This window comes from Thunnus albacares, chromosome 11 (assembly GCF_914725855.1).
Source record: "Thunnus albacares chromosome 11, fThuAlb1.1, whole genome shotgun sequence".
Taxonomy (NCBI): Eukaryota; Metazoa; Chordata; class Actinopteri; order Scombriformes; family Scombridae; genus Thunnus; species Thunnus albacares.
Window position 1 is genome coordinate 17,550,367 of NC_058116.1, and position 20,775 is coordinate 17,571,141.

At 37.9% G+C, this 20,775-nt stretch overlaps 3 protein-coding genes and 1 non-coding gene across 7 annotated transcripts in view; all 4 read left to right on the forward strand.

The window, feature by feature from the left end:
* The first annotated feature begins 6,640 nt into the window (after nucleotides 1-6,640).
* On the forward strand, nucleotides 6,641-6,713 carry trnak-uuu. Its single transcript has one exon. It is a non-coding gene; the product is annotated as a tRNA-Lys (tRNA).
* A 371-nt stretch (nucleotides 6,714-7,084) lies between these two features.
* On the forward strand, nucleotides 7,085-9,242 carry LOC122992861 (hatching enzyme 1.2). 2 transcript variants are annotated; one of them, XM_044366855.1, is made up of 9 exons: nucleotides 7,085-7,241; nucleotides 7,330-7,372; nucleotides 7,461-7,523; nucleotides 7,646-7,801; nucleotides 7,905-8,022; nucleotides 8,292-8,470; nucleotides 8,676-8,757; nucleotides 8,844-8,999; nucleotides 9,117-9,242. In XM_044366855.1, exons 1-8 carry the CDS (start codon nucleotides 7,182-7,184, stop codon nucleotides 8,986-8,988), a joined length of 846 nt encoding a protein of 281 aa, XP_044222790.1. In that variant the 5' UTR covers nucleotides 7,085-7,181; the 3' UTR covers nucleotides 8,989-8,999; nucleotides 9,117-9,242. The 2 variants fall into 2 exon arrangements, with proteins under 2 accessions (XP_044222790.1, XP_044222789.1); XM_044366854.1 differs by having other exon boundaries at nucleotides 8,844-8,968.
* Nucleotides 9,243-9,334: 92 nt separating this feature from the next.
* hce2l1 (high choriolytic enzyme 2-like 1) lies at nucleotides 9,335-12,460 on the forward strand. Its single transcript, XM_044366853.1, has 9 exons — nucleotides 9,335-10,251; nucleotides 10,348-10,399; nucleotides 10,530-10,589; nucleotides 10,677-10,829; nucleotides 10,919-11,036; nucleotides 11,170-11,348; nucleotides 11,461-11,542; nucleotides 11,632-11,756; nucleotides 11,840-12,460. The coding sequence occupies exons 1-9, from the start codon at nucleotides 10,180-10,182 to the stop codon at nucleotides 11,851-11,853; spliced, it is 855 nt and encodes a 284-aa protein (XP_044222788.1). The 5' UTR covers nucleotides 9,335-10,179; the 3' UTR covers nucleotides 11,854-12,460.
* Nucleotides 12,461-13,395: 935 nt separating this feature from the next.
* The window catches only part of igf2bp2a (insulin-like growth factor 2 mRNA binding protein 2a), a 64,648-nt gene continuing 57,268 nt past the window's right edge, over nucleotides 13,396-20,775 (forward strand). The window contains exons 1-5 of one of the 3 annotated variants that reach the window (XM_044365782.1): nucleotides 13,396-13,864; nucleotides 17,399-17,470; nucleotides 17,619-17,774; nucleotides 18,879-18,981; nucleotides 19,695-19,790. The gene's annotated coding sequence lies outside the window, so the exon portion shown is untranslated. Of the gene's footprint in view, nucleotides 13,865-17,398; nucleotides 17,471-17,618; nucleotides 17,775-18,878; nucleotides 19,791-20,775 lie in introns of all 3 variants that reach the window. The other 2 variants (XM_044365781.1, XM_044365783.1) reach the window with 2 other exon arrangements.

The window sequence follows — 20,775 nt, forward strand, 5'->3', positions numbered from 1 at the left end:
GATAAGAATCTACACACCTGAAGTGCTTAAGACACTTCAGAGGGTAATAATCACTTTTCGCTAGATAGATATAGATTTTCTTTGTTGAACCAAAGCAATGAGCCCAAAGCAACATAGAGCTGCAAAGTGGGGTGGTGAGTCTCAGTGGAATCAGCAGCATTAGATGCCATTTTACATGACCAAGTTTCAGTAGATTCATTGGTAAAAAATATGGGAAACATTGGTTAATGCATATTTTGAAGTTGACAATGTGGCATCACCACTTGCTATTTATTTCTAACATAATAAATGCCTTATTTTATTTTTGACACAGAAAGAAACTGAAATACTGAAACTACTACACTAAGTGAACTGGTGACCTGTCCGAGGTGTGCCCAGTCTCTTGTAGAGAAAACTGTCGGATGGGTGCACTTCCACTACAGAAATATTAAGCACCTCAGGTCCCTTCTCAGAGTATATCTAGAGAGCTAATCTGCTGGGATCAAGTAAAAATACTCCTGGACAAGGTAAAATCAAACATTTTATTTGGTATAGTAAAATATATACACAATTAATTAGAAATATTGAACAGAAAAACAACTGTCAGTGTATCCACAAAACAAACTTTAAATGACTGATTTACTTGGATTTGCTTTGATTTCTCCTTGATTTGCTGGTAGATGCATGGATCAAAGCTTGTGCTGTTGGCAAAGAAAGACAACATATTACAAACTACTTCAAAATGAAGTTTAACAGGGTGTAGACACCCCCATACCTCCCTTACCAGCCATATTGCGAGCCTTGGCCTCTGCCAGATGTTGTTTCACCTCAAAAATTTCAGTAGAGAGGTTTCTCGCTTTGTTTGTGACACGCTCGTTCCTTTCATGTAAATCGCTCCTTTGTTTTCTGAAAGATTACACATGTACAGTGAGTTTTTATGCATTTATCTATTTTTCTCTCTCTATGCATACAATACAACACAATACCTTTCTGCAGAGGATTGACCAGTCAGCTGTTCAGAAAGGACCCTTTCCTCCTGAAGCAGATGACCCAGTTGCTGCAACACATCAACAACGCCACTTTTATCCATCGTCAAATCCACCCTGCGCTCAGTTTCCCATTTGCTGCAACAGAGAATAGGATGAATAAGACTTTTAAAATCTGCACAATAATCAACGCAATACGATATTACATTCTGTTACACGTGCATATTTTTGGTTGAGTACAATGTCGGCCAACCTTAGGAGGGGCCAAAAACTGTTGGGTAACAGGTCTGTATATCAAGTGCAACCAGGTTCAATATGTAAAATTAATTAGATTTGGGGTCACTTTCCTTGTGGGGTAAAACACTGCACCTTTCACACATACAAATAAAGTGTCCAATTTGACAGGTGGCTATGTCTTCACATTTCTATGCTGCTGGTAAACTGGTAAGTTCTGTATAACCAGGGATTCAATATCAAATGAAGTACCTTAACTTTTTTGAAGCAGTGGTTCAGTGTATGTTTGATTTTATCATTCATGTGGCACCACAGGGAAGCAAAGTGATTCCTCTTTCAGATGGATGCTTACGTAGGTTTGAACCAACCAATTTCAACCAATAATATCATGACATCCACCCATTGATCAATCTTCAACCTTTAGTGGCAAGATTCATTCGGACACGCCCACTTTCCAATGTTCAAATCAAATTCTTCCCAATGTCATGTCCCGCCTGTCTATCCTGTTTCACTTGGAAATACGTCACGATATGGAAGTTAGATAATCTCGAAATGCCATTTCATCTGCATTTTAACCACAGTCACAGAGCAGTGAGGTCATATGCTAAAGAGGCGGAACCTGATTGGACCTGATTGGTGCATATCAAACACTGATCGGTTCTGATAAAATTTGTGGCAGACTAGACACAGCAAAGGGGTACTGCTGCCCTCCACTGGTCATTTGTAGAACTCCACTGAATTAATTAAATCCTTATGTAGAGTCCAGTGCGATGGAGAAAATTAATTATAGTTTTTATTGTTTCACATTGTTCAGCGATGAGTATTGATTTGAATGACTGATCCGTTACTCCAATGTCTGACAGCACTGCTTGCACGAGGCTTCTCTCTCTGTGTGTGATAGTTGGTACATTCCATCAAAGCATGATTCACAGTTTCTGCCTCTCCACAGATGCATTTTCCATCCGGGTGCTTACCAACCAGTGCCAGCCCATGATTCAGTGCACAGTGACCCAGTCTCAGCCTAGTTATTACCATATTGTCTCTCCTGCCCATTCTTGTACTTGAAGTGTGTTTCAGTGTTGGCTGTATTGAAAAATAAAACCTGCCTTTGTTTCCCTCCTCCCATCCTTTTTTGCCATAACTTTGCTATTCCTTGTTGTATTAAGCTCTTACACTCAACCCTTCCATACAGTACTTCCAGATCTAATTCAAGCTGACGGCTCTTTTTGCTGCCTTATCAGCTTCTTCATTCCCCTGTACTCCTACGTGAGTTGGGACCCAGAAAAACCCAAGAGTGTTCCCCAACTTACATACTCAATTTAAAATTTTCTACTATTAGATCTGGTCTGGCCCCACTTTTCCCACCATTCAGTGCCATTAGTTCTGCAGTAGAATTTAAGCATATAATTATCTTTCCTGGTCTAACTTCCGCTACCCACCCAAAGTGCCCACAAGATTGCCACAAGCTCTGTAGTGAAGACTGACACATGAATTAATATCCGCTTTCCATGTTGTATCTTTAATTGCGGAATGCTTATTCCTATTGCAGCTTTTTCATTGTTCAGATTCTTGGAGCCATCAGTGTAAATCTGTATGTAATCTGCTCATTTTTCTTTTAAGATGGTCACTAACTAAAGTCACAGGATCACCTGCATCCTTCTTATTGATTCGATCTAATATGGAAAAGTCTACATCGGGTTCTGGCAAAAGCCATGGTGGAACAGGTGGCCAGCACACTGCCGGGCCCATTGACAAATCTTTCACTCCCACTTCCGTGCTCTCTCACCCATGGAATTTACTAGACTCCCCCTCCTTACTTTTCAACCCCTTCCCTGAAGTTCCCATTACTCCCCCAACAAACGCTTAGCAGGTATTAAGAACCTATAACTCTGTAGCTTAGACCAGTAGTTCAGAGACAATTTGCTCCTTCTCAGCTCTGATGTGGTTTCCCCCATTTCAATTAAAAGAGCATTTAATAGGTGTTGTTCGAAAAGCCTCGCCACATATTCTGAGTGCTTTAGCCTGCACCACATCCAGCGTCTTTAAAACAGAGGAAACTGCTGTCCCATATGCCGTACACCCATAATCAATTGCAGATCTTATGACTACCCTGTATATCATCATTAATGTTCCTCTATCCGCTCCCCAGTCAAATCTTACCAGACATCATATGACATTAATGACTCTGTCACACTTTGTAACTGTCTTCTCTACATGTACCCTCCATGTCATTCTCTCCTTAAACCAGACACCCAGAAAATTGAATGTTTTAACTCTTTCAATGGGCTTGTTATACAGCCTGAGGTCCTGCTGTGATGCTGTCTTTTTAAAAATCAAAGACCACATACTTAGACTTTGCAAGTGAGATTTTAAAACCCCATTCCTTTGCCCATGTCACTACTTTATCCAATGCCTGCTTCAGTTGCTTATGAATATGGTCTAAATTTAGACCTCTTTTCCATACGGCCCCATCATCAGCCAATGACGATACACCAAAACATTTCCAACTTTACAAAAAATATCATAGATTATTACATTAAACAATACGGGGCTGATTACACTTCCCTGGGGGGTCCAATTAGCCACATTTTCTTCACAGGATATAGCCCCACCTACTCTTATTTGAATAATACGATCTCTCAAAAAGTTCTTGATCCAGTTTAGCATCCTGCCTCGTACCCCAGCATCATACAGCTTTATCACTAAACCCTCCATCCACAACATATCATATGCCTTCTTAATGTCAATAAATACACCCACTACAGTTTCTTTATTTGCCAAAGCCTTCCAAATCTAGCACTCATGCAGCCCAGAGCCGATGGTCCAACCCTAAAGCCACTCTGAAATATCCCTGTTTCTAAAACATACATACTAGTCTGTCTGTCACCATTATTTTAAATAATACAGCTCTAAGTGCAACTGGGTGGTAAGAACCAGGTTCATCTGCTGTTTTACCAGATTTCTGTACAGAGACAACAATTGAGTGTTTCCATTCTTTGGCAAATGTCCATGTTCCCACATTGTATTGATTAATGCTAATATTTCCTCTAGTACCAGATCATCAAGATGGCTAAATATCTGGTACCCGAACCCATCTATGTTGTGTCTCTCCCTTTCTGAATGGCTTGTTTTAAAGGTCCTGTGTGTAGGATTTAGTGGCATCTAGCGGTGAGGTCACAGATTGCATCCATCTGAATACCCCTCCGCTCACCCTTCCCTTCCAAGCGTGTAGGAGAACCTTTGGTGGCCGCAAAACTTGTGAAACACACGAAAGGCCCTCTCTAGAGCGAGTGTTTGGTTTGTCCGTTCTGGGTTACTGTAGAAACATGGCGGTGCAAAATGGTGGGCTCTGTGGAAGAGGACCCCTCTATTTGTAGATATGAAGGGCTCAATCTAAGGTAATGAAAACACAGTTCTCATCTTCAGGTGATTATACACTAATGAAAACATACTTATGAATATTATGTTCCATTTCTGTCAATAGATCCCCCTAAATCCTACACACTAGTCCTTTAAATTTTTGCAGAGAAATCATTATTATGCTCTAGTTTGAGATTCTCATTCTTCAACTTTTCCTCCCTCTTCTTTTTGCTTGCTGAACTATGCACTGTTTAAAATGTTTTAACAAGCCTTAGCTTTGTTGTCACCTTCCTCCTGTCCTTCAGATTGTAAAACTGATACTGTCAATGTCATTTACACCCCTGCCATTCTTTGCCACTTCTTCACACTACCTCAGAAAAAATGCAAGAAATGCCTTCTTTTTGACCAGGACAGAGTCATGTGGTACTGCTGAATGCAAGGATTGCTGCCTCCCTGCTACCTGGCTCTTGTTACTTACTCCCTCAACTATTCTCAGTGCCTCTGCATATTCTTTACAGCAGCTGTAGCTGATAGCTACTGTTTCTACTTACCTCTGTGCTCATTAGTCCATACACTCTGCAACCATTGTTCAAAACCAAGTGCAAAGTCCAGTATGCCGAGACCGATAAGTTTAAATATTTGAACAAACCACTCAGATCCATCGCAACTACCACCTGGGACAACATTTCCGGTTCCCCCTCCGCATGATTGGTGCTTTGTAGATGGAACCTTACAGCACCAAGTTTGAAATGGACTTTTCAGATCAAACCTTTTTTTCTCTCAAATTTTAGGGCCAAAAATACAGAAATAAATGAATAAACCTACACAAAAGGTTAATAAATTGTCAAAGAATGCTTTTATGTGAATAACTATCTTTTGCCAAAAATGTCAGGTAGAACCTTATAATTCTAAATTCCCTCTAAATTCCTGTGTTTCCTCGGACAGTGTTTTTCGTGTTGAGCTGCAGTGGAAATATAGTAACAAAAAAGAGGGACTTTGGCACTAAAAAGACTGTAACATTGAAAGATATGTACTTGATTTGACTAATTTTGGTGTTTGCAGCTTCATATTAGCTTTAGATACACTTTCAAATACATTTCTGCACAGAGGGAGGACTGTGGATTTTGTGCCTTATAAAGGGATATTCTGATGGCCAGTATGAACAGGAGGAATGATTAGAACAAGAAAAACCTGTTTCAATGTTCATTTGGGCACCTGACTGTTCTTTTAAGACAGATTTGAAAAACTATCAACCTGTCCTTTGAGACTTGAGTTTACATAGACAGTCAATATTGATATCTGCCATATGGGTGCAAAATGAACTTTTTTGTCCACTGACCAAATGGCTAGTGAATGTTCAAATTGGCTTGTGAGTGAAGCAAATCTACCAGCCACTTGCATATTTTACCAGTATTTGGCTGGTGTCTGGTACGAATTTTGTGCCCTGCCTGCCAAGTATGCAATGACGTCACAGAGGAGACCCACACGTTGTGACAAAACAGTTTTTCACGTTTTACACCTGAGTGACTATATTTTACCCAACTTAAGTTGACTACACTTGAACCGTAATAATAACTGTACCAGTTAGTTATCTCTTTTTCGGCACGCAGTCTTTCCTGCTGGACTTCTTCCAGTTTCCGTGTGATTTCTTCGACAGCATGCTGCAGCTCTTGGACTCGCTCCTGTAATTAACGAGAGTAAACACACCGTTACTTAGCTTAACGCTAACAAACAAACACAAACATACACTGTAGCTCTAATGTAAGCAAGCTGCAATACCAATGTTTTATATTAATGTTATTTTGCTAGTTAATTTGTAACTTTATTAAGGTAACGTTACTTGAGCTACCAACAACAAAGAAGCTAACGTTAGCTTTAACTTACATTAAACGAGGTAACAGTTAGCTACAAGTTAACGTGAACTTACCTTGGTGTGAGCTTGTGTATATGTAAGTGTATGTCCAGAAAAAGCGGTCATTATATTTTAATTGAAATCTCTTACAGGGTTTATTGATTTATTGCCGTGCTCAGGCAAGCTCGTTTTCTGCTTTATAAAGAGTCCTTCCGGTGACTTTATAAGAGCCCGGATAGCTCAGTCGGTAGAGCATCAGACTTTTAATCTGAGGGTCCAGGGTTCAAGTCCCTGTTCGGGCGGTAGTATTTTTTTCCTTTTTCTGCACAACCTGGAAAACAGTATGAACGCATAGATTGTGCGATAGTTACTATTCTGAAATAATCAGCACAACGTAACATGTCAACTGCTCGTAAATTGAGCTTCAGTAGAATCAAAACAGCACTCGTGGTGTGTGTATAAGACATCTAAAGCCTTAAATTGCCCTAAACCTCTGCCAAACATTAAACCATTTAATTTAAAGCTAGTCATTGAACTGGAACTATTATTACACACAGTGAGACCTCACATTATCTTGCCGTAGGAGTTGTTGTTTATGAAAGAATCTAACTAATTTGGGGATTAAACTCACTCACAAACAAATAACAGCAACTCTGTAATTTAAGAGATAATCATGGGTATTATCTCAGGACAGCGATTGGGAACACATATAAAGCTAGGTGTTAGTGCAGGTAAAATGGCAACAGTGAGGACACATCTGACTGGCAAAGATGGAGCGGATTATCCTCATATGCATGGTATCCACCTGCCTCTCCGTTGTACATGCTCAGGTAAGTAGACATGGGAGCGGAGTGGGACTGTGATTTTAAATTCAACAGAATAACAAACAACTGTCTTGTTTCTGTTTCTTTTTTGCAGAAGTTTTTTTTCAACCCAAAATGGGGCCCCAGAGGCTATAAAGGTAAATGCAATTTGGACTTGCTTGAAAATTTAATTTGTGACTCAATTTGTAGAAACAAACACACTGTATTACACCTCTTCTTTTTAAGAGCATGAAGAGCATGGAGATGGGACGGCAATGGATGAAATTATTAAAGCTAATGAGTTCCAAGGTAATTTGCGCACGTTTTTTTTGCTTGATTTAATTCTTTTGCAGCTTCCACAACATACTGTAACAAATTAGGTCCTGTTGCTCTGTCTAGAACAATTAAATTTCCCCTGATTTCTGTCTTAGCCTCACGAATCATAGACGGCACAACCAGTCTCAGAGAGGGAGATATCGCCGTGTCTTCTGGAAGGCGCTCCAAAGTCTGCTTTGCACGCACCTGCCTCTGGTCTAAGTCTGTGGATGGACATGTCTACATTGCATACAGAATGTCACCTGAATACTGTATGTTCTTTACAGTCTGATACTTTTTGAGATTCACCATTGTGTTATTCGATTATTTATAGACTCTATGTGCCCTGTGTATTCTGTTTAAACAAACGAACAGCTGAGATGGAGACAAAGATGATAAAGAAAGGAATGGAGAACATAGAGAAAGATACCTGTGTGCGGTTTGTTCCCCGGACTCACCAGCGAGACTACATCGACATCCAGCAAAAGTCCGGGTGAGAGCTTTTGCTTGGAGAGTTTGATTGCATCTTGTAATAGACCTGATTTCAAATGTGGCTTGTTTGTATAGTTGGAGGGACATGGAATTGTTTTAATTTTCATTTCAGTTTGAGTAGCAGCAGATTTTAGAAAAACAAGTACAATTGAAATGGATAAATCATTAACTTCAGGAAGTGTTGTTCAGTCAGTTGCCATTTTGCTTTCCTCCCAATCATGAAGTTATTCTAATCATATGTGCTGTGTCTATGCGTGCATGTTAATCCAGGTGTTGGTCCTACCTTGGTTCACGTGGTGGAAGACAGACTGTGTCTCTCCAGAGCCCCAGCTGCTTCAGAATTGGAGTGATTTCCCACGAGTTCATGCATGCCCTGGGCTTTGTGCATGAGCAGTCGCGCTTCGACCGGGACAACTATGTCACCATCATGTGGCCAAACATTTGGAGGGGTAATTTCAAAGGGGCGGGAAGGGGGGTGGCGTTGGAGAGTGAGATCTCCACGAATGGTAAATTAAAGAATATTTATAATTAACTGTGTTTCTATAGCAGGTTTCAAAACAAAGATGAGAGATGCTTTATGTTGTAAACAAACAACAACAATGAAAATGTATGCAGACAAATAATAAATATAAAATATTTTCCAATTTCCAACAGATCGCTTAAGGAACTTTGAGAAATTCAAGACTGACAATTTGAACCTACCATATGACTATGGCTCAATCCTGCACTTTGGGATGTAAGTAATAATTTGATGTAGATCGCTAGATATCGTATAATGTGTTTAATGTATTATATTGTAATATATAATATGAATATGTTTAGGTATGCCTACTCTCAGGATGGGGAGCCAACCATCGTTCCTAAGAACAGCAAAGACATAAAGTTGGGCCAAGCATCGTCTCTCAGCCACATTGATAAGCTGAAAATCAACAGGCTTTATAAGTGTGGTTGGTACCAAATATCCTGAAATAACATACAGTAATTATTTAAGAACTAGTAACTTTTTTTTGATTTGTCAGACTGCAAAATATACTCTTGAATAAGCAAATAATACAAGAGATGACCCTCCTGATTTCATTCTGTCTCTCTCCTCAGGTGACAAAGACGAGTACTGAAACTGAACTGAGGTGAAACAGGAGTGTTCTCAAAGCTAATCCAACAAAATGATATTAAATCATGGAAACAGTTACAATAAAGATTGATTCAAGCTTTCTACCGGTATCTCCCCTGTGTGCATTCAATCTTGAGTGTTTAAATAAGAAGTGTCTCATGAGACAAACTCAGCAGGTGTGCACTTTGTTTGTAGTAAAGAGAATAAAGGAGTTGAAACACTAGATAGCTTGGTTTAAAGTTGTCAATTGTCCACCCAATATCTACAGCATAAGTCATCTCATAAATCAGTAAGAGATGACTTAAATGTGAAGAAGATATAATCCTACTTGCGTGCATGCTTGCATACATATTTAAAGCAGGGTTAATGTGAAGGAAAACTGAAGAAACTTGATTAAGTATCCATCCTTGTGCCCTCAGCTCAGATATCTACATGTTATAGTACCAACGGTGCTGCAGTAACCATGGAGACAAGTATTCATAAACTGCTAACACTGGGATTCTTCCCTCAGTCAACACCCTTCAAATTGGCCCCCTGATAAAAATAGAAATAATATTTGGAGAAGGATAGGTTTTTGTTTTTATATATTTACCTATGTGACAAAATGATTGTTGTCAGCATAGTTATCAGCCGATAGTTTATCACAAAATCACTGGTTGCCAGCTCAGTCAAACACAAATTGATGGTCTGTTGCACTGGGTGGACGGTTATTCATTCTCCTGATAGCAACTGCTGAGTTGTAGCAATCCAACAGCAAAACACCTTTAAGTGTCTCATTTCTGAAAGTGCTGAATCTTAACATGCGATAAGTACAGGGCACAAGTGAAGGTCAGCGTCGGGACCACCTGTTACGGATCAGCAGTGGACTTGAGTTAATTACATACACTGGATGATGAGGGGTCTTAATCATGCTTCATCACAGAATATGTGCCCAATCAGTACAGAGCACAGGAGGAGAAGTGGGTATATAGATTCGTTGGAGGTGAGGAGTTCATTGAGCTCTTGTGTTGGAAGACTGCGGGCTGAACCTCAGTCTGAACCACAACAATGCATTCTACCGTGATGCTTCTGTGTGTTTTGTTTGGCTTGCTGACCCAGGCGTACGCTCTACCTGTTAAGGTCAGTACCAAGAAAAATAATTTTAGAGCAAATACCCCTTTTAGCCTTGTCATGCTTTGCAGCCAAAATATAATATAATGCACCCTTGTATTGCAGAATTCAACTGGAGTACATGAGGGGAAAGTGAGGTTGAGAAGGAAATACTCAGGTGGGCTCTTGGAGAAATTAAGTTACTATTTTTATACATTTTATCACACATGTAATAAATGATACTCTTGCTGATTTTGGAGACCAGGGGATGACTATTAAAAATCTTTCTCTCTTTGATTTACATTCAGATGAAATTACAGATCATGATGAAATGAATGCAATGGACCAAATCCTGGAAGTCAATAGCAGTAAGTAAGATGTAAATGATACAGAATGGTACTAATTAAAGATAATTACTATATCCTGAACTCAATTAAATGTTTTTTTTTAATCAGGACTGCGAGCCCCCCGAGGACTGTCATTCAGAGATGGCGATATTGCCAGCTCGTATGTACGGAGTGCTATATCCTGCCCTGGCAGTGCCTGTCTGTGGCCTAAATCAGTTGACGGATTTGTTTATGTTCCCTACATCGTCTCTCCACTATATGGTCAGAATCTGCTGATTTACAGTTATAAACATGCTGACAGTTCACATCTGTTTTGTTTAATTCAGCTGTCGATTGTTTTTGTACAACAGACGACATGGACAGAATCACCATAGAAACTGGGATGCAAGACATTTCCTCGGGAACATGCATTAAATTTGTTCCACGCACCCATGAGACCAGCTTCCTCGATATTCAGCCTAGATATGGGTAAGCACGACTCCTGTAAAAGGGTTTCACTTGTGATACCTGCCTTGATTTATATGCATGAGTCTTGTGTGGTGGTTTTGTCACTGTAGTAACTTGAATTTAATTAATTGGATTATTTCTGTTGTGCTCAAAGCTGCTGGTCATTCCTTGGGCAGACTGGAGGAAGCCAGACCCTGTCACTGCAGACTCCTGGGTGTATGTGGTCAGGAGTGGCTTCCCATGAGTTCATGCACGCTCTCGGCTTCGTACATGAACAGTCCCGCTCAGATCGAGACCACTACGTCACAATTGTATGGAAAAACATCATGCCAGGTTAGGTTAAATAATTTTATCGCTTGCATTCAGTTAACTAGCTTTTTACCAAATGAGTCTTTTCTTAGATTAATAATTTCACACCTGTCTTCTAATTTTGGTGTTTTGACAGACTATATAAGTAACTTCAGAAAACAGGTGACAAACAATCTCAACAGCCCATATGACTACAGCTCTGTCATGCATTATGGAAGGTGAGCTGCTTTGTCAGGTAACATATAATCATAGTTTGTGTTTTGCTGGGATGTTACTATACCATATACTTTATATATTTTTGATACAGGTATGCCTTCTCTGAAGACGGTGGACCAACAATAATCCCCAAACCAGATCCCTACATTCCCATTGGCCAACGAGATGGACCCAGTGCTCTAGATCTTCATAAAATAAATGTCCTATATAACTGCGGTAAGTGAACTAGCACATACATCAAAAAATCTTTCTTTAATTCAAAACGACTGACCGAATTTTCTCTCTACACTCCATTATAGGTGCCAACGAGTAATTAGATCCAGATGTACCTTCTCCTCTTCTGTCATTTTCTCTTCTGCCAAGCAATAGTTTAAAGCAGCATTTCTGTAATGTAACTAAAATTAGCACTGTGATGAAGCCACTGACTAGTTTTACATGCCTGCAGCTGACAATTAAATCCCTGCCTCCAATCTCAGAATTTTTTTTTTCTATTTTCTACTTCTCAGCTTCTGCCCACTTTAAATAAAGAAAATTAAAGAGTCTGTTTTAACACATCTTTAATGTGATAGATTAAACTGTGTCTTACAGAGATGGGCTACAAATCAGCTATTATATGGATTTTATGATGTTACTTTCAGCTGGAATACACAGTATTACTGAATGAATATTGATTAGAACTGGGGCTTAATTAAAAAAATGTAATTTATTCTTGACCTTTCCCACTGGACTTCCCCTTTTTCATGAAATACACTCCACTGCCATGAAACCCTGTGTCAGCAGCTTCTAAAGAGACAAGTCAAATAAAACAGTTTTTTTGCACCACTGGCCTCTGAGGTTCTTCATTTTCTCCTTCCACTTGAATGAGAGGGCTGCTTTTTTCATGTAGGGTGAAAAAAAATACAAGTGATCATCCAGTGAGAATCAACTAGCTGCTAAGGAGTGCTCCACACTGGAATTAACAGCCATTACCTTCTCCTTATCCACGTGTTTCTGAGTGTTATTTTCTGCTCTTTACTGTTTTTAAGTTTAGCTGCGGTGGAAGACAAACAAAATGCAGAGAAATGCTGGAAAAGATAGCAGCAACAAACAGTTAACACAGTGGTATGGTGTTAGATGCTTTCATTTCTAGTTCCCATAAGGTGTGAAAAATCTTTTCTCTTCCAAAAGATAGTCTTATTGGCTTCAAGGTGAAAGCAAGAAATCATAAAACAATGATCAATAGTGGACAGACATCTTTTAACAAATAAAACTAAATGATCTGACTTGATGAATATCAATGAGAACACCAGTTAAATGATTTCTAAAATTATATCATAGGCTACTATTTGATAAGTGGCATAACAAAGATTTTTACTCCTTTTGCCTTGTTTGTCCTTTTCTAAATCCAAACAAAGATGGTAGCTGGACATGACATCTGTTCTCAATTACAATGTGAGCCAAAATCAAATACTTGTATTGGTATAATTTGATGTTTCCTAGCAGTATTTATTTGATTTGTAAAATTAAATTACTTGTTGACATTTTTATTGCATTTTATGTCCTATCTTTGGTCTCTATTCTCAGTTTTTTTGCTTTTTTTTGTTTTAATTATTGTAGTATAATTGTACTTGGTTTTTTTTTTGGTTTTTTTTACCAAACTCATTTGTTTTTGTGATTAATATGAAGGTGTAATTTCTAGTAGAACGGCTTGCTAACTATAACTTCAATTGCTTTCACTTGGTTTAAAGCGAGTAGACAGCTGCAATTACTAGACAATTAATCAAATTAATCAAACAAATAGATTAGTTGATGGAAATAAAATTAATCAATTAATGTTTTTTATTTTAAAGAAAAAAACTGTCTGAACTCTCTGATTCCAGCTTCTCAAATGTGAATGTTTTCTGTTTTATTTAGTCTTACATGATAGTAAACTGAACATCTTTGGGTTGTTGACTGTTATCATTTGATGACGTCATGTTGGGCTTCAGAGAAAACAGAGATCAACGTTTTTCACCATTTTCTGGATCAAACGACTAATCGATTAATCGAGGAAAATAGGATAATTGGATAAATCAGATAATCGGATTAATTAGAAGATAATCGTCAGACGTAGTCTTAAGAGCTTGTGAATGAGAAACATAAAGGTTTATTATGGTCAGGTGGCCGCGGTATGGCACGTATCCCATGGCAACAGGCCTGAGTGAGGGACACACACGCGCACACATACATACACACACTGTAGGTATATAGGTTAGCTGGCTAGCAGCAGACAAAAAAATCTGTTGTTTTTGAAACGTTTACTGTCACAAAACATGAGTGAAAACGACAAATGTTACTGCGAGCGGGTACGTATGAGCTTTGGTGTTTTAACGTGGTTTATGGAGATATAGTTAGTTAAATGACTGTTTAATGAAACAAATGTTAACAGTCTTTACATTGTTTTGGCTAATGCTGGCTAGCTAATGTTAGCTTGCTGTCTCAAGTTCCCGTCGAAAACCGTTAAGTTGTTTTCTAAAGTATTTGTATTTGTCATGTTAATTTTGATTAACTGATATTATATTGACAAATTATGTCCCTGTAAATCTATCTGTTATAGTCGGAAGCTAGCTTTTTAACTTAATGTTAGCTTTAACTTTAATGATAGCTAGACCTTAGGCCCCGTCAGCCAGTGATGCCAGCTTCAGCCAACTCAGGGTTTAAAACCTAAAACTTTATATTATATAAGTTATATATATAATCAAAATATTTTGCATAATGAGGGTATTAGCTCCTGGTGGAAGAAATAACGTTATTCACGTTCTTTATTGAAGTAAAAGTATTTAACGTTACAGCAATGTAAAAATACTCCACTACAAGTAAATGTCCTGCATGAAAAATCCTACTTAAGTAAAAGTACATTAATATTAGCAGCAAAATGTAGTTAAACTATTGCAGTAATAGTAGTGGTTTGGTCCCTCTGACTGATATATTATCATTTATAGCATCATTAGATTATTAATACTGAGGCGTCAGTGTGTAAGCAGCATGTTACTGTTGTAGCTGCTGGAGGTGGAGCTAGTTTCAACTACTTTATATACAGTTAGTTAGTTTAGTCCAGTGGTTCCCAACCTAAGGGTCCGGCCCCTTCAAAGGGTCACCAGATAAATCTGAAGAGTTGTGAGATGATTAATGGGAGAGGAAAGAAGAAAAAACAAAGTTCTGATACACAGATCTGTTTTCAGTTTTTGGACTTTTTCTCTAATCTTTGATTTTTGATGAAATATTTGTGATATATAGATCATTTGAACATTTATTGAAATGAAACCATGTGAGAAGTTTAGAGGGAAAAATCACTATTTGGTGAAGCTGTTAACAACTCATAGACATGTGAAATGTGACCCCGACTACACACTGTGTTTTGTAAGACGTCAAAAACCAAAAAGGTTGGAAACCACTGGTTTCATCTTTAACAATTTGTTATATTTTAAAAGCTTGTTATCTTATCCATTGTGTCAAATTTTCATCTGAAAAGTAACTAAAGCTGTCAAATAAATGTTGTGGTTGTAGTAGAAAGAACAATATTTCCCTCTAAAATGTAGTGGAGTGGAAGTATAAAGTAGCATCAATTGGAAATACTAAAGTAAAGTACAAGTTCTTCCAAATTGTACTTAAGTCCAGTAATTGAATAAATAAACTTAGTTACTTTACACCACTGGTATTAGTGATATGTTTATTATCTAACGTTAAATGGAAATTTAATTATTTGCAAGGATAACTGTAGCTACATTGGCTTTCTTGGTTACTCTGTGCGATGTTGTTTATGTAAGTCAAACGACATAAAGGTTTTAAAATGCTTCAACAGTTTAAAACAACAGCCTCAAGAATTCTTCTTATTAATTTGCATTAACTCGCACACTCAGCCCTTAACGTTATACTTTATGTTCACCTTGTTTGAAAACAGGTTTGATTCATGCTCTCTGTCAGTGCGCTGATCAATTTATCTTTATCTTTTAAAGTTGAAAACAATGTACTGTAGTGTGTGCACCATTTACTGTACTGTGCAAGCTGCATCCAGCATGCATAGGCCTAGTAGGCCAGACGATGATGGCGTTTCTATGTTTGTCTTATGTGTCTTTGTTTTTTTGCATAGAAAGCCAAGGACATTTTTGGTTTAGTCCAGGTCTGAGCTGTTAGTTTATAACAACAGATTAACTGATTATTTTTTCTGTGTATATTTGAGGAGGACACTTCATAAAAACCTGTTTTGAACTAGCTGGTTCTCTCTCCAGGGGCAGGGCGCTTGTTTCTGTGAAAAGTATTTGTCAAACAAAACTTTTCTTATAAATACTGTTGCCCACATTGTCTGTAGACTTGACGTGTGCACAGGCTTGCTAAACGAACAACCCAAAACATTTACCAGCCTCTACAGTGTGATTATCTAAAACTGATCTCATGCCTTAAAGAAAAAAACACGTGATTTAATCCATCACAATTAGTGATTTGGAGAATGTTTGCTGAACATTCAAGAAGAAAAAACAACTGCACATTATGACCAATTTTCTTTTTAGTTTAAATAAATGAACAATACAAGGCTATAATGAGTATATATTTGTATGTGCCTTTGTGTCTACAGTTTCTGTCAAGAAAATTTTACTTGAATTTTGGTGTAGCTACAGTTTATGTGCTAAGGCTTGGCTCTCAAGATTTCACATGCTCTAATTAGTGCTAGTGATGCAAGTCGGTACAAATGAGTGGTAGCAGCATCTTGAGGTCGTCTGGGCTAACTTAAGATGAGAGTTAGTAAGAAAGAAAAAGGCTTTGTTGGTGAGGTTTATTCTTGACTAGACTTAATTCACATTCATTGTCTATTATTGCACAGAGGCCACTTGTCAGGAGTTGTGTTAATAGGATCCAGTTGGGAATTTTCTTTGGGAAAACAATATCTATATTGCAAAAGATCATAGCGATATTAATCATAGTTCATATTATTATTTACCATCTTGTGAATATGTGTGTGTAGGATAACACTGTTTGTTCTGTTTTCCCGATGCAGACGCCATCTGTCATCCTTTCACAGTAGAAACAACCAGAATGGATAAAATAGATGAACATGTGTTTAGATGTTTAAATTTCCATTTCAATAGCAGGTTTTATAAAATTACATATTTATTTATGTTTGCATCCAAGATGCTACATTACGTCTGTGCAAGTGGCTGATGGACATAACGGTGGATGTAGAACCACTGAAAATGAAATGTGTTCAAAACTAACATTGAAGGTTTGTGTGATTTGATCTTAAACCTTCCCGTACATGTCAGAAGATCATAATAAGTCATTGAAATTTGAATGAGGGTGCAGTTTTAATTGTAGTCATATATTCTTCATCCTTTTTCATTAAGGTTATGGTTGGACGAAGAAAATGCAGAACAAGTCTCATGTTCATTTTATTTCCGATAAAGTTAAGATGTTCGAAGTTGAATTCAACAATGTGTGCTAAAATATGAGGAGGGAAGAAGTAAAGGCAGTGAGAGATGGGGGAAGTAAGAAGAAGTATAACAACTAAAGAAAGAAGAATAATGTGAAGCTACAGAAATTAAGTTATGAATTAATCTAGATAAAGTCACAGTGCTAAGTAACTTTCTGGTCTTTTACACAACTGATAATTTTATGTTTTTTCATCATGTTGACAATTTATTTATATTGATTAATAATGATATTGCTGTCTTACTATCCATGGCGAAATCAGTACCATTGTCTTGCATTCTGAATTGTTTTTTTTCTATACTCTTCACAGGATAAAATTTATTCTTTACTACATAGAATTATGTAGGCAAATGTCTGAGTTTGTCCTCTCACTGGTGCTAACAAGGGGTGTGTTGGTGTGTGTGCTCTGTCTCTAGGAGTTCGCGGGGCTCAGAAGTCGGCAAGCCGCTCACCTTCTCGTTTGAAACAAGGCCAAAGTCGAAATCTGGGTGAGTGACAATGTTTAGGGAGTTACAATGACACAAAATGACTAGATATGTCATCACTGGTCCATCTAACAATGCAGTTGTAGAGAAATTGAATGTGAATAACCATAGAACCAATGTGAATGTGGAAGTGTTGCTTATTTCTATGCAGGTCTCATTCCCACCGTGTCTCACGCAGACACTACAGCCAATCTCGCTCCCGCTCAAGGTCCTATTGTTGCCGTTCTCGCAGTACAGTGGACAGCGTTGGCACCGAAGCCACAGCCGCTCACCCATGTCTAATCACCGCAGGCAAATCAGCAACTGCGTAAGTGTTCAATGGCCTTTGTTTTAAATAGCCAGTCAGCATTGCCTGCGTTCTTCTTGAAGGAATATGAATATACAGTATGTAGCTCAGTTCTTAAACACTACTAAATACCCATTTTTCTGTCTATACATTCATCTTTGACACCCTCTCCTGCTCTGCAGTACACGCTATACGCAAAGCTTTTTTAAAAACATTTTTACTCCTGTGGATCAATCCAGGTTATTGGTAGAAGTGGGCAAGTAGCCATTACTGCTGTGGCACCTCACCAGTGAAACTCCGTACAACACTGTAATGTATGTAAAGTACTTTAGTAGTCCTTACTAGTCCTGTACAACCAGTTGACATTAAAATAAATGGTATATAATCTACAAAACATCAACTTTTCAACAAAATTTGGACCAGTTTTAAAATATGGGTTTATCTTTTCTGGAGTCTTTTCTTTGGAAAAAAAACAGAAATTAAGAGCTACAATCATCTGCTCCATGAAATCATAATAAATAATCATTGAGTATGTCAATTAAAATCATAAGTTAGTAAGTAATTCCTGCTGGGTTTAATTAGTTACTCCACACAGCACTTTCACATCCAGACCGTGGAGGTCGGACAGAAGCTCATCAATATCTCTGCTTTTTACGCTAGATGTAAATGTTTTCTGCTTCCACTCTGCCACTGCAGTAATGTAGTAATGAGTTCTTGAGAGCAAAACACATGAATCAGCTGCGTGATTTGTCTGTAGACTTAGTTTGATGTATGACAAAGAAACACAGCTGTAAAAAAAAAAGGACACTACCAATGGTTGATTGTGTAATCAATAATCAATCAACCCTTTAATGTCTTTAAAATTGCAGACCAATCCAGATCCAAACTGCTGCCTGGGATTGTTTGGTCTCAGTTTGTACACCACAGAGAGGGATCTAATGACAGTCTTCTCTAAATACGACCCCCTGGCGGATGTGTGTATTGTGTATGACCAGCTGTTGAGGCACTCCAAGAACACGATGACGCTGGAGATATAAGAATACTAGTTGACAAAGACCCCTGTCGCACCTGTACTTGAAATATTTCCAGAGTGTACAGAGATAATTTATCTTTATTCATTTTCAGGCAAAGGAACGAGCCAATGGCACAGAGCTGGATGGAGGCAGAATCAGAGTGGACTTCTGCATCACAAAAAGACCTCACAGTCCAACCCTGAAGTATTCTGAGTGTTTGTGGATTAATAAGATACGTTAACAAAAAAACACACAGTTCTCCTGTTAAACAGTTATGTTCTGATGTACAGTATTTTTTATTATTTTTTATATTATTATTACTTATTATTATTTAGATCTAATCCATTAAGAGATGAATGCTCAAAGGAGACATATTATGCTTTTTGTGATTTTCTGTCATTTTTATACTGTTATGATGTCAGATGTCTATGTTTAACATGGTCAAAGCCTCCGGAGCCAGAAGCTGGCCAATCAGAATAGAGTGGGCTCATCAGGAGGGGGGCCTTAAAGAGATGGGAGCCAGAGCGACCCGTTTCAGAAAGAGGCTGAACTGAAGGGAACATAATATGTCCCCTTAAAATAAAAATTGAGAGTGGTCATTTTATAATCTCCAAATAGAGGGCCTTTATGAAAGATCTGTAAAAATGCTTTTGCCCATTAGAAACCAGTATTATGTAATTTATTAGGAAAGCAGGGTTTTAAATGGATACCCAAAGTTCGTCAAGTGATTAGAACATGGACCTAAATCATCACAAATTCACTTTAGCTCAGCCGCTGGCATTATTAACACAAAACTGTAAAAAGCACGAGTTCAGTCCGGGAGAAATAACACAGATGAGGTGAAACAAAAAAACAAAAATGAAAGAACACAACTGTAAGACAATAAGACACAACTGTAAATCTCATCTTGGTATTCTCTTCTATGTAGTGGAGGAGGTGGTCTAAGTGGTCCTCAACGCTGTTCACGTGACTACGACCGTGGATATGAATGCTATGACAACAGGGACCACTACACATCATACAGGTGACTATCTCAATCTACTAGCAGTCCTCCTGCTTATTATTATTATTATTATTGAGAAAATGAAGTCCAAGGGTATTTTAGTTTCCTGTTAAGTTTTTCGTTTCACATACTCTGAAGACTAATTAATTTTGTCTTGTTTCATCACCGTACTGCAGAGGGACTTGAAGGTCTCACCCCAGATCACGGTCTTATTCTCCTCATAAGTTATTTTTATAAATGATCTGCTGTGCTATTGAAGCCTTCAGCAGGTAACAAGCTGAAGGTTTTTCTAATGACATTTGTTTCACAGGTGGCTATTGAACGTTGCTGTCAATCAAAACCCCTGTCTCTTTGCCAGCACACAAAGGAAATGTTTCTGTGTGGTAACTTATTCATTTCTGAATAAATCTTCTTCCTTAAGGTGGTCGCCGCACTTCTCATGATGTACGTGACTAGTCTGGGAAACTTTGTACTGATCAGTGGTGAAGCAGTGGCATTTTATATGACTCAAACTGCCTCCTAAGGGTTTTAATTTAAATGTCTAGGTAAAGGTTATATCAATGTTTTCCCCCCCCTTTTTGTATATGCAATGAGTGAAAATTAATGTTTGAACAGATTAAAGGGAGATGTGATTTTTAACCTTGACTCATGTCCTTCCATACGCACACGTCTACATGGTGTTTTTGTCATTGCAAGGCAATAGAAAAATGAATGATGATGATGACAAAACATGAGCTCACATAATGAGTCTCAATAAATTATAAAATTAGTCAAAATGTATCCAAGCTACTCTTTAAGCTTGTGTATATCCATATGTACAAATATTCTCAAAATACATTCAAACTGATCATTTTCAAAAGGTTTCTGTGGAAAAAATACCTAGAAATAGCCTGTTACTTGAAATAAACTAGAACATCAAATAAACATCATTATAAATACATAATTTATCCAAGTTTTATCAAAAAAAAACCTGAGGACAATTGAATGGATATGGCTAAATGCATTA

Bases quoted from the DNA above. Each gene is read 5' to 3' on its own strand.
- LOC122992861 (XM_044366855.1), top strand. From the start codon at position 7,182: ATGGAGCGGATTATCCTCATATGCATGGTATCCACCTGCCTCTCCGTT. The intron at 7,373-7,460 runs GTAAATGCAATT...CTTCTTTTTAAG, and splicing joins GGGCCCCAGAGGCTATAAAG to AGCATGAAGAGCATGGAGAT. The intron at 7,524-7,645 runs GTAATTTGCGCA...TTTCTGTCTTAG, and splicing joins TAAAGCTAATGAGTTCCAAG to CCTCACGAATCATAGACGGC.
- hce2l1 (XM_044366853.1), top strand. From the start codon at position 10,180: ATGCATTCTACCGTGATGCTTCTGTGTGTTTTGTTTGGCTTGCTGACC. The intron at 10,252-10,347 runs GTCAGTACCAAG...CTTGTATTGCAG, and splicing joins CGTACGCTCTACCTGTTAAG to AATTCAACTGGAGTACATGA. The intron at 11,349-11,460 runs GTTAGGTTAAAT...GTGTTTTGACAG, and splicing joins ATGGAAAAACATCATGCCAG to ACTATATAAGTAACTTCAGA.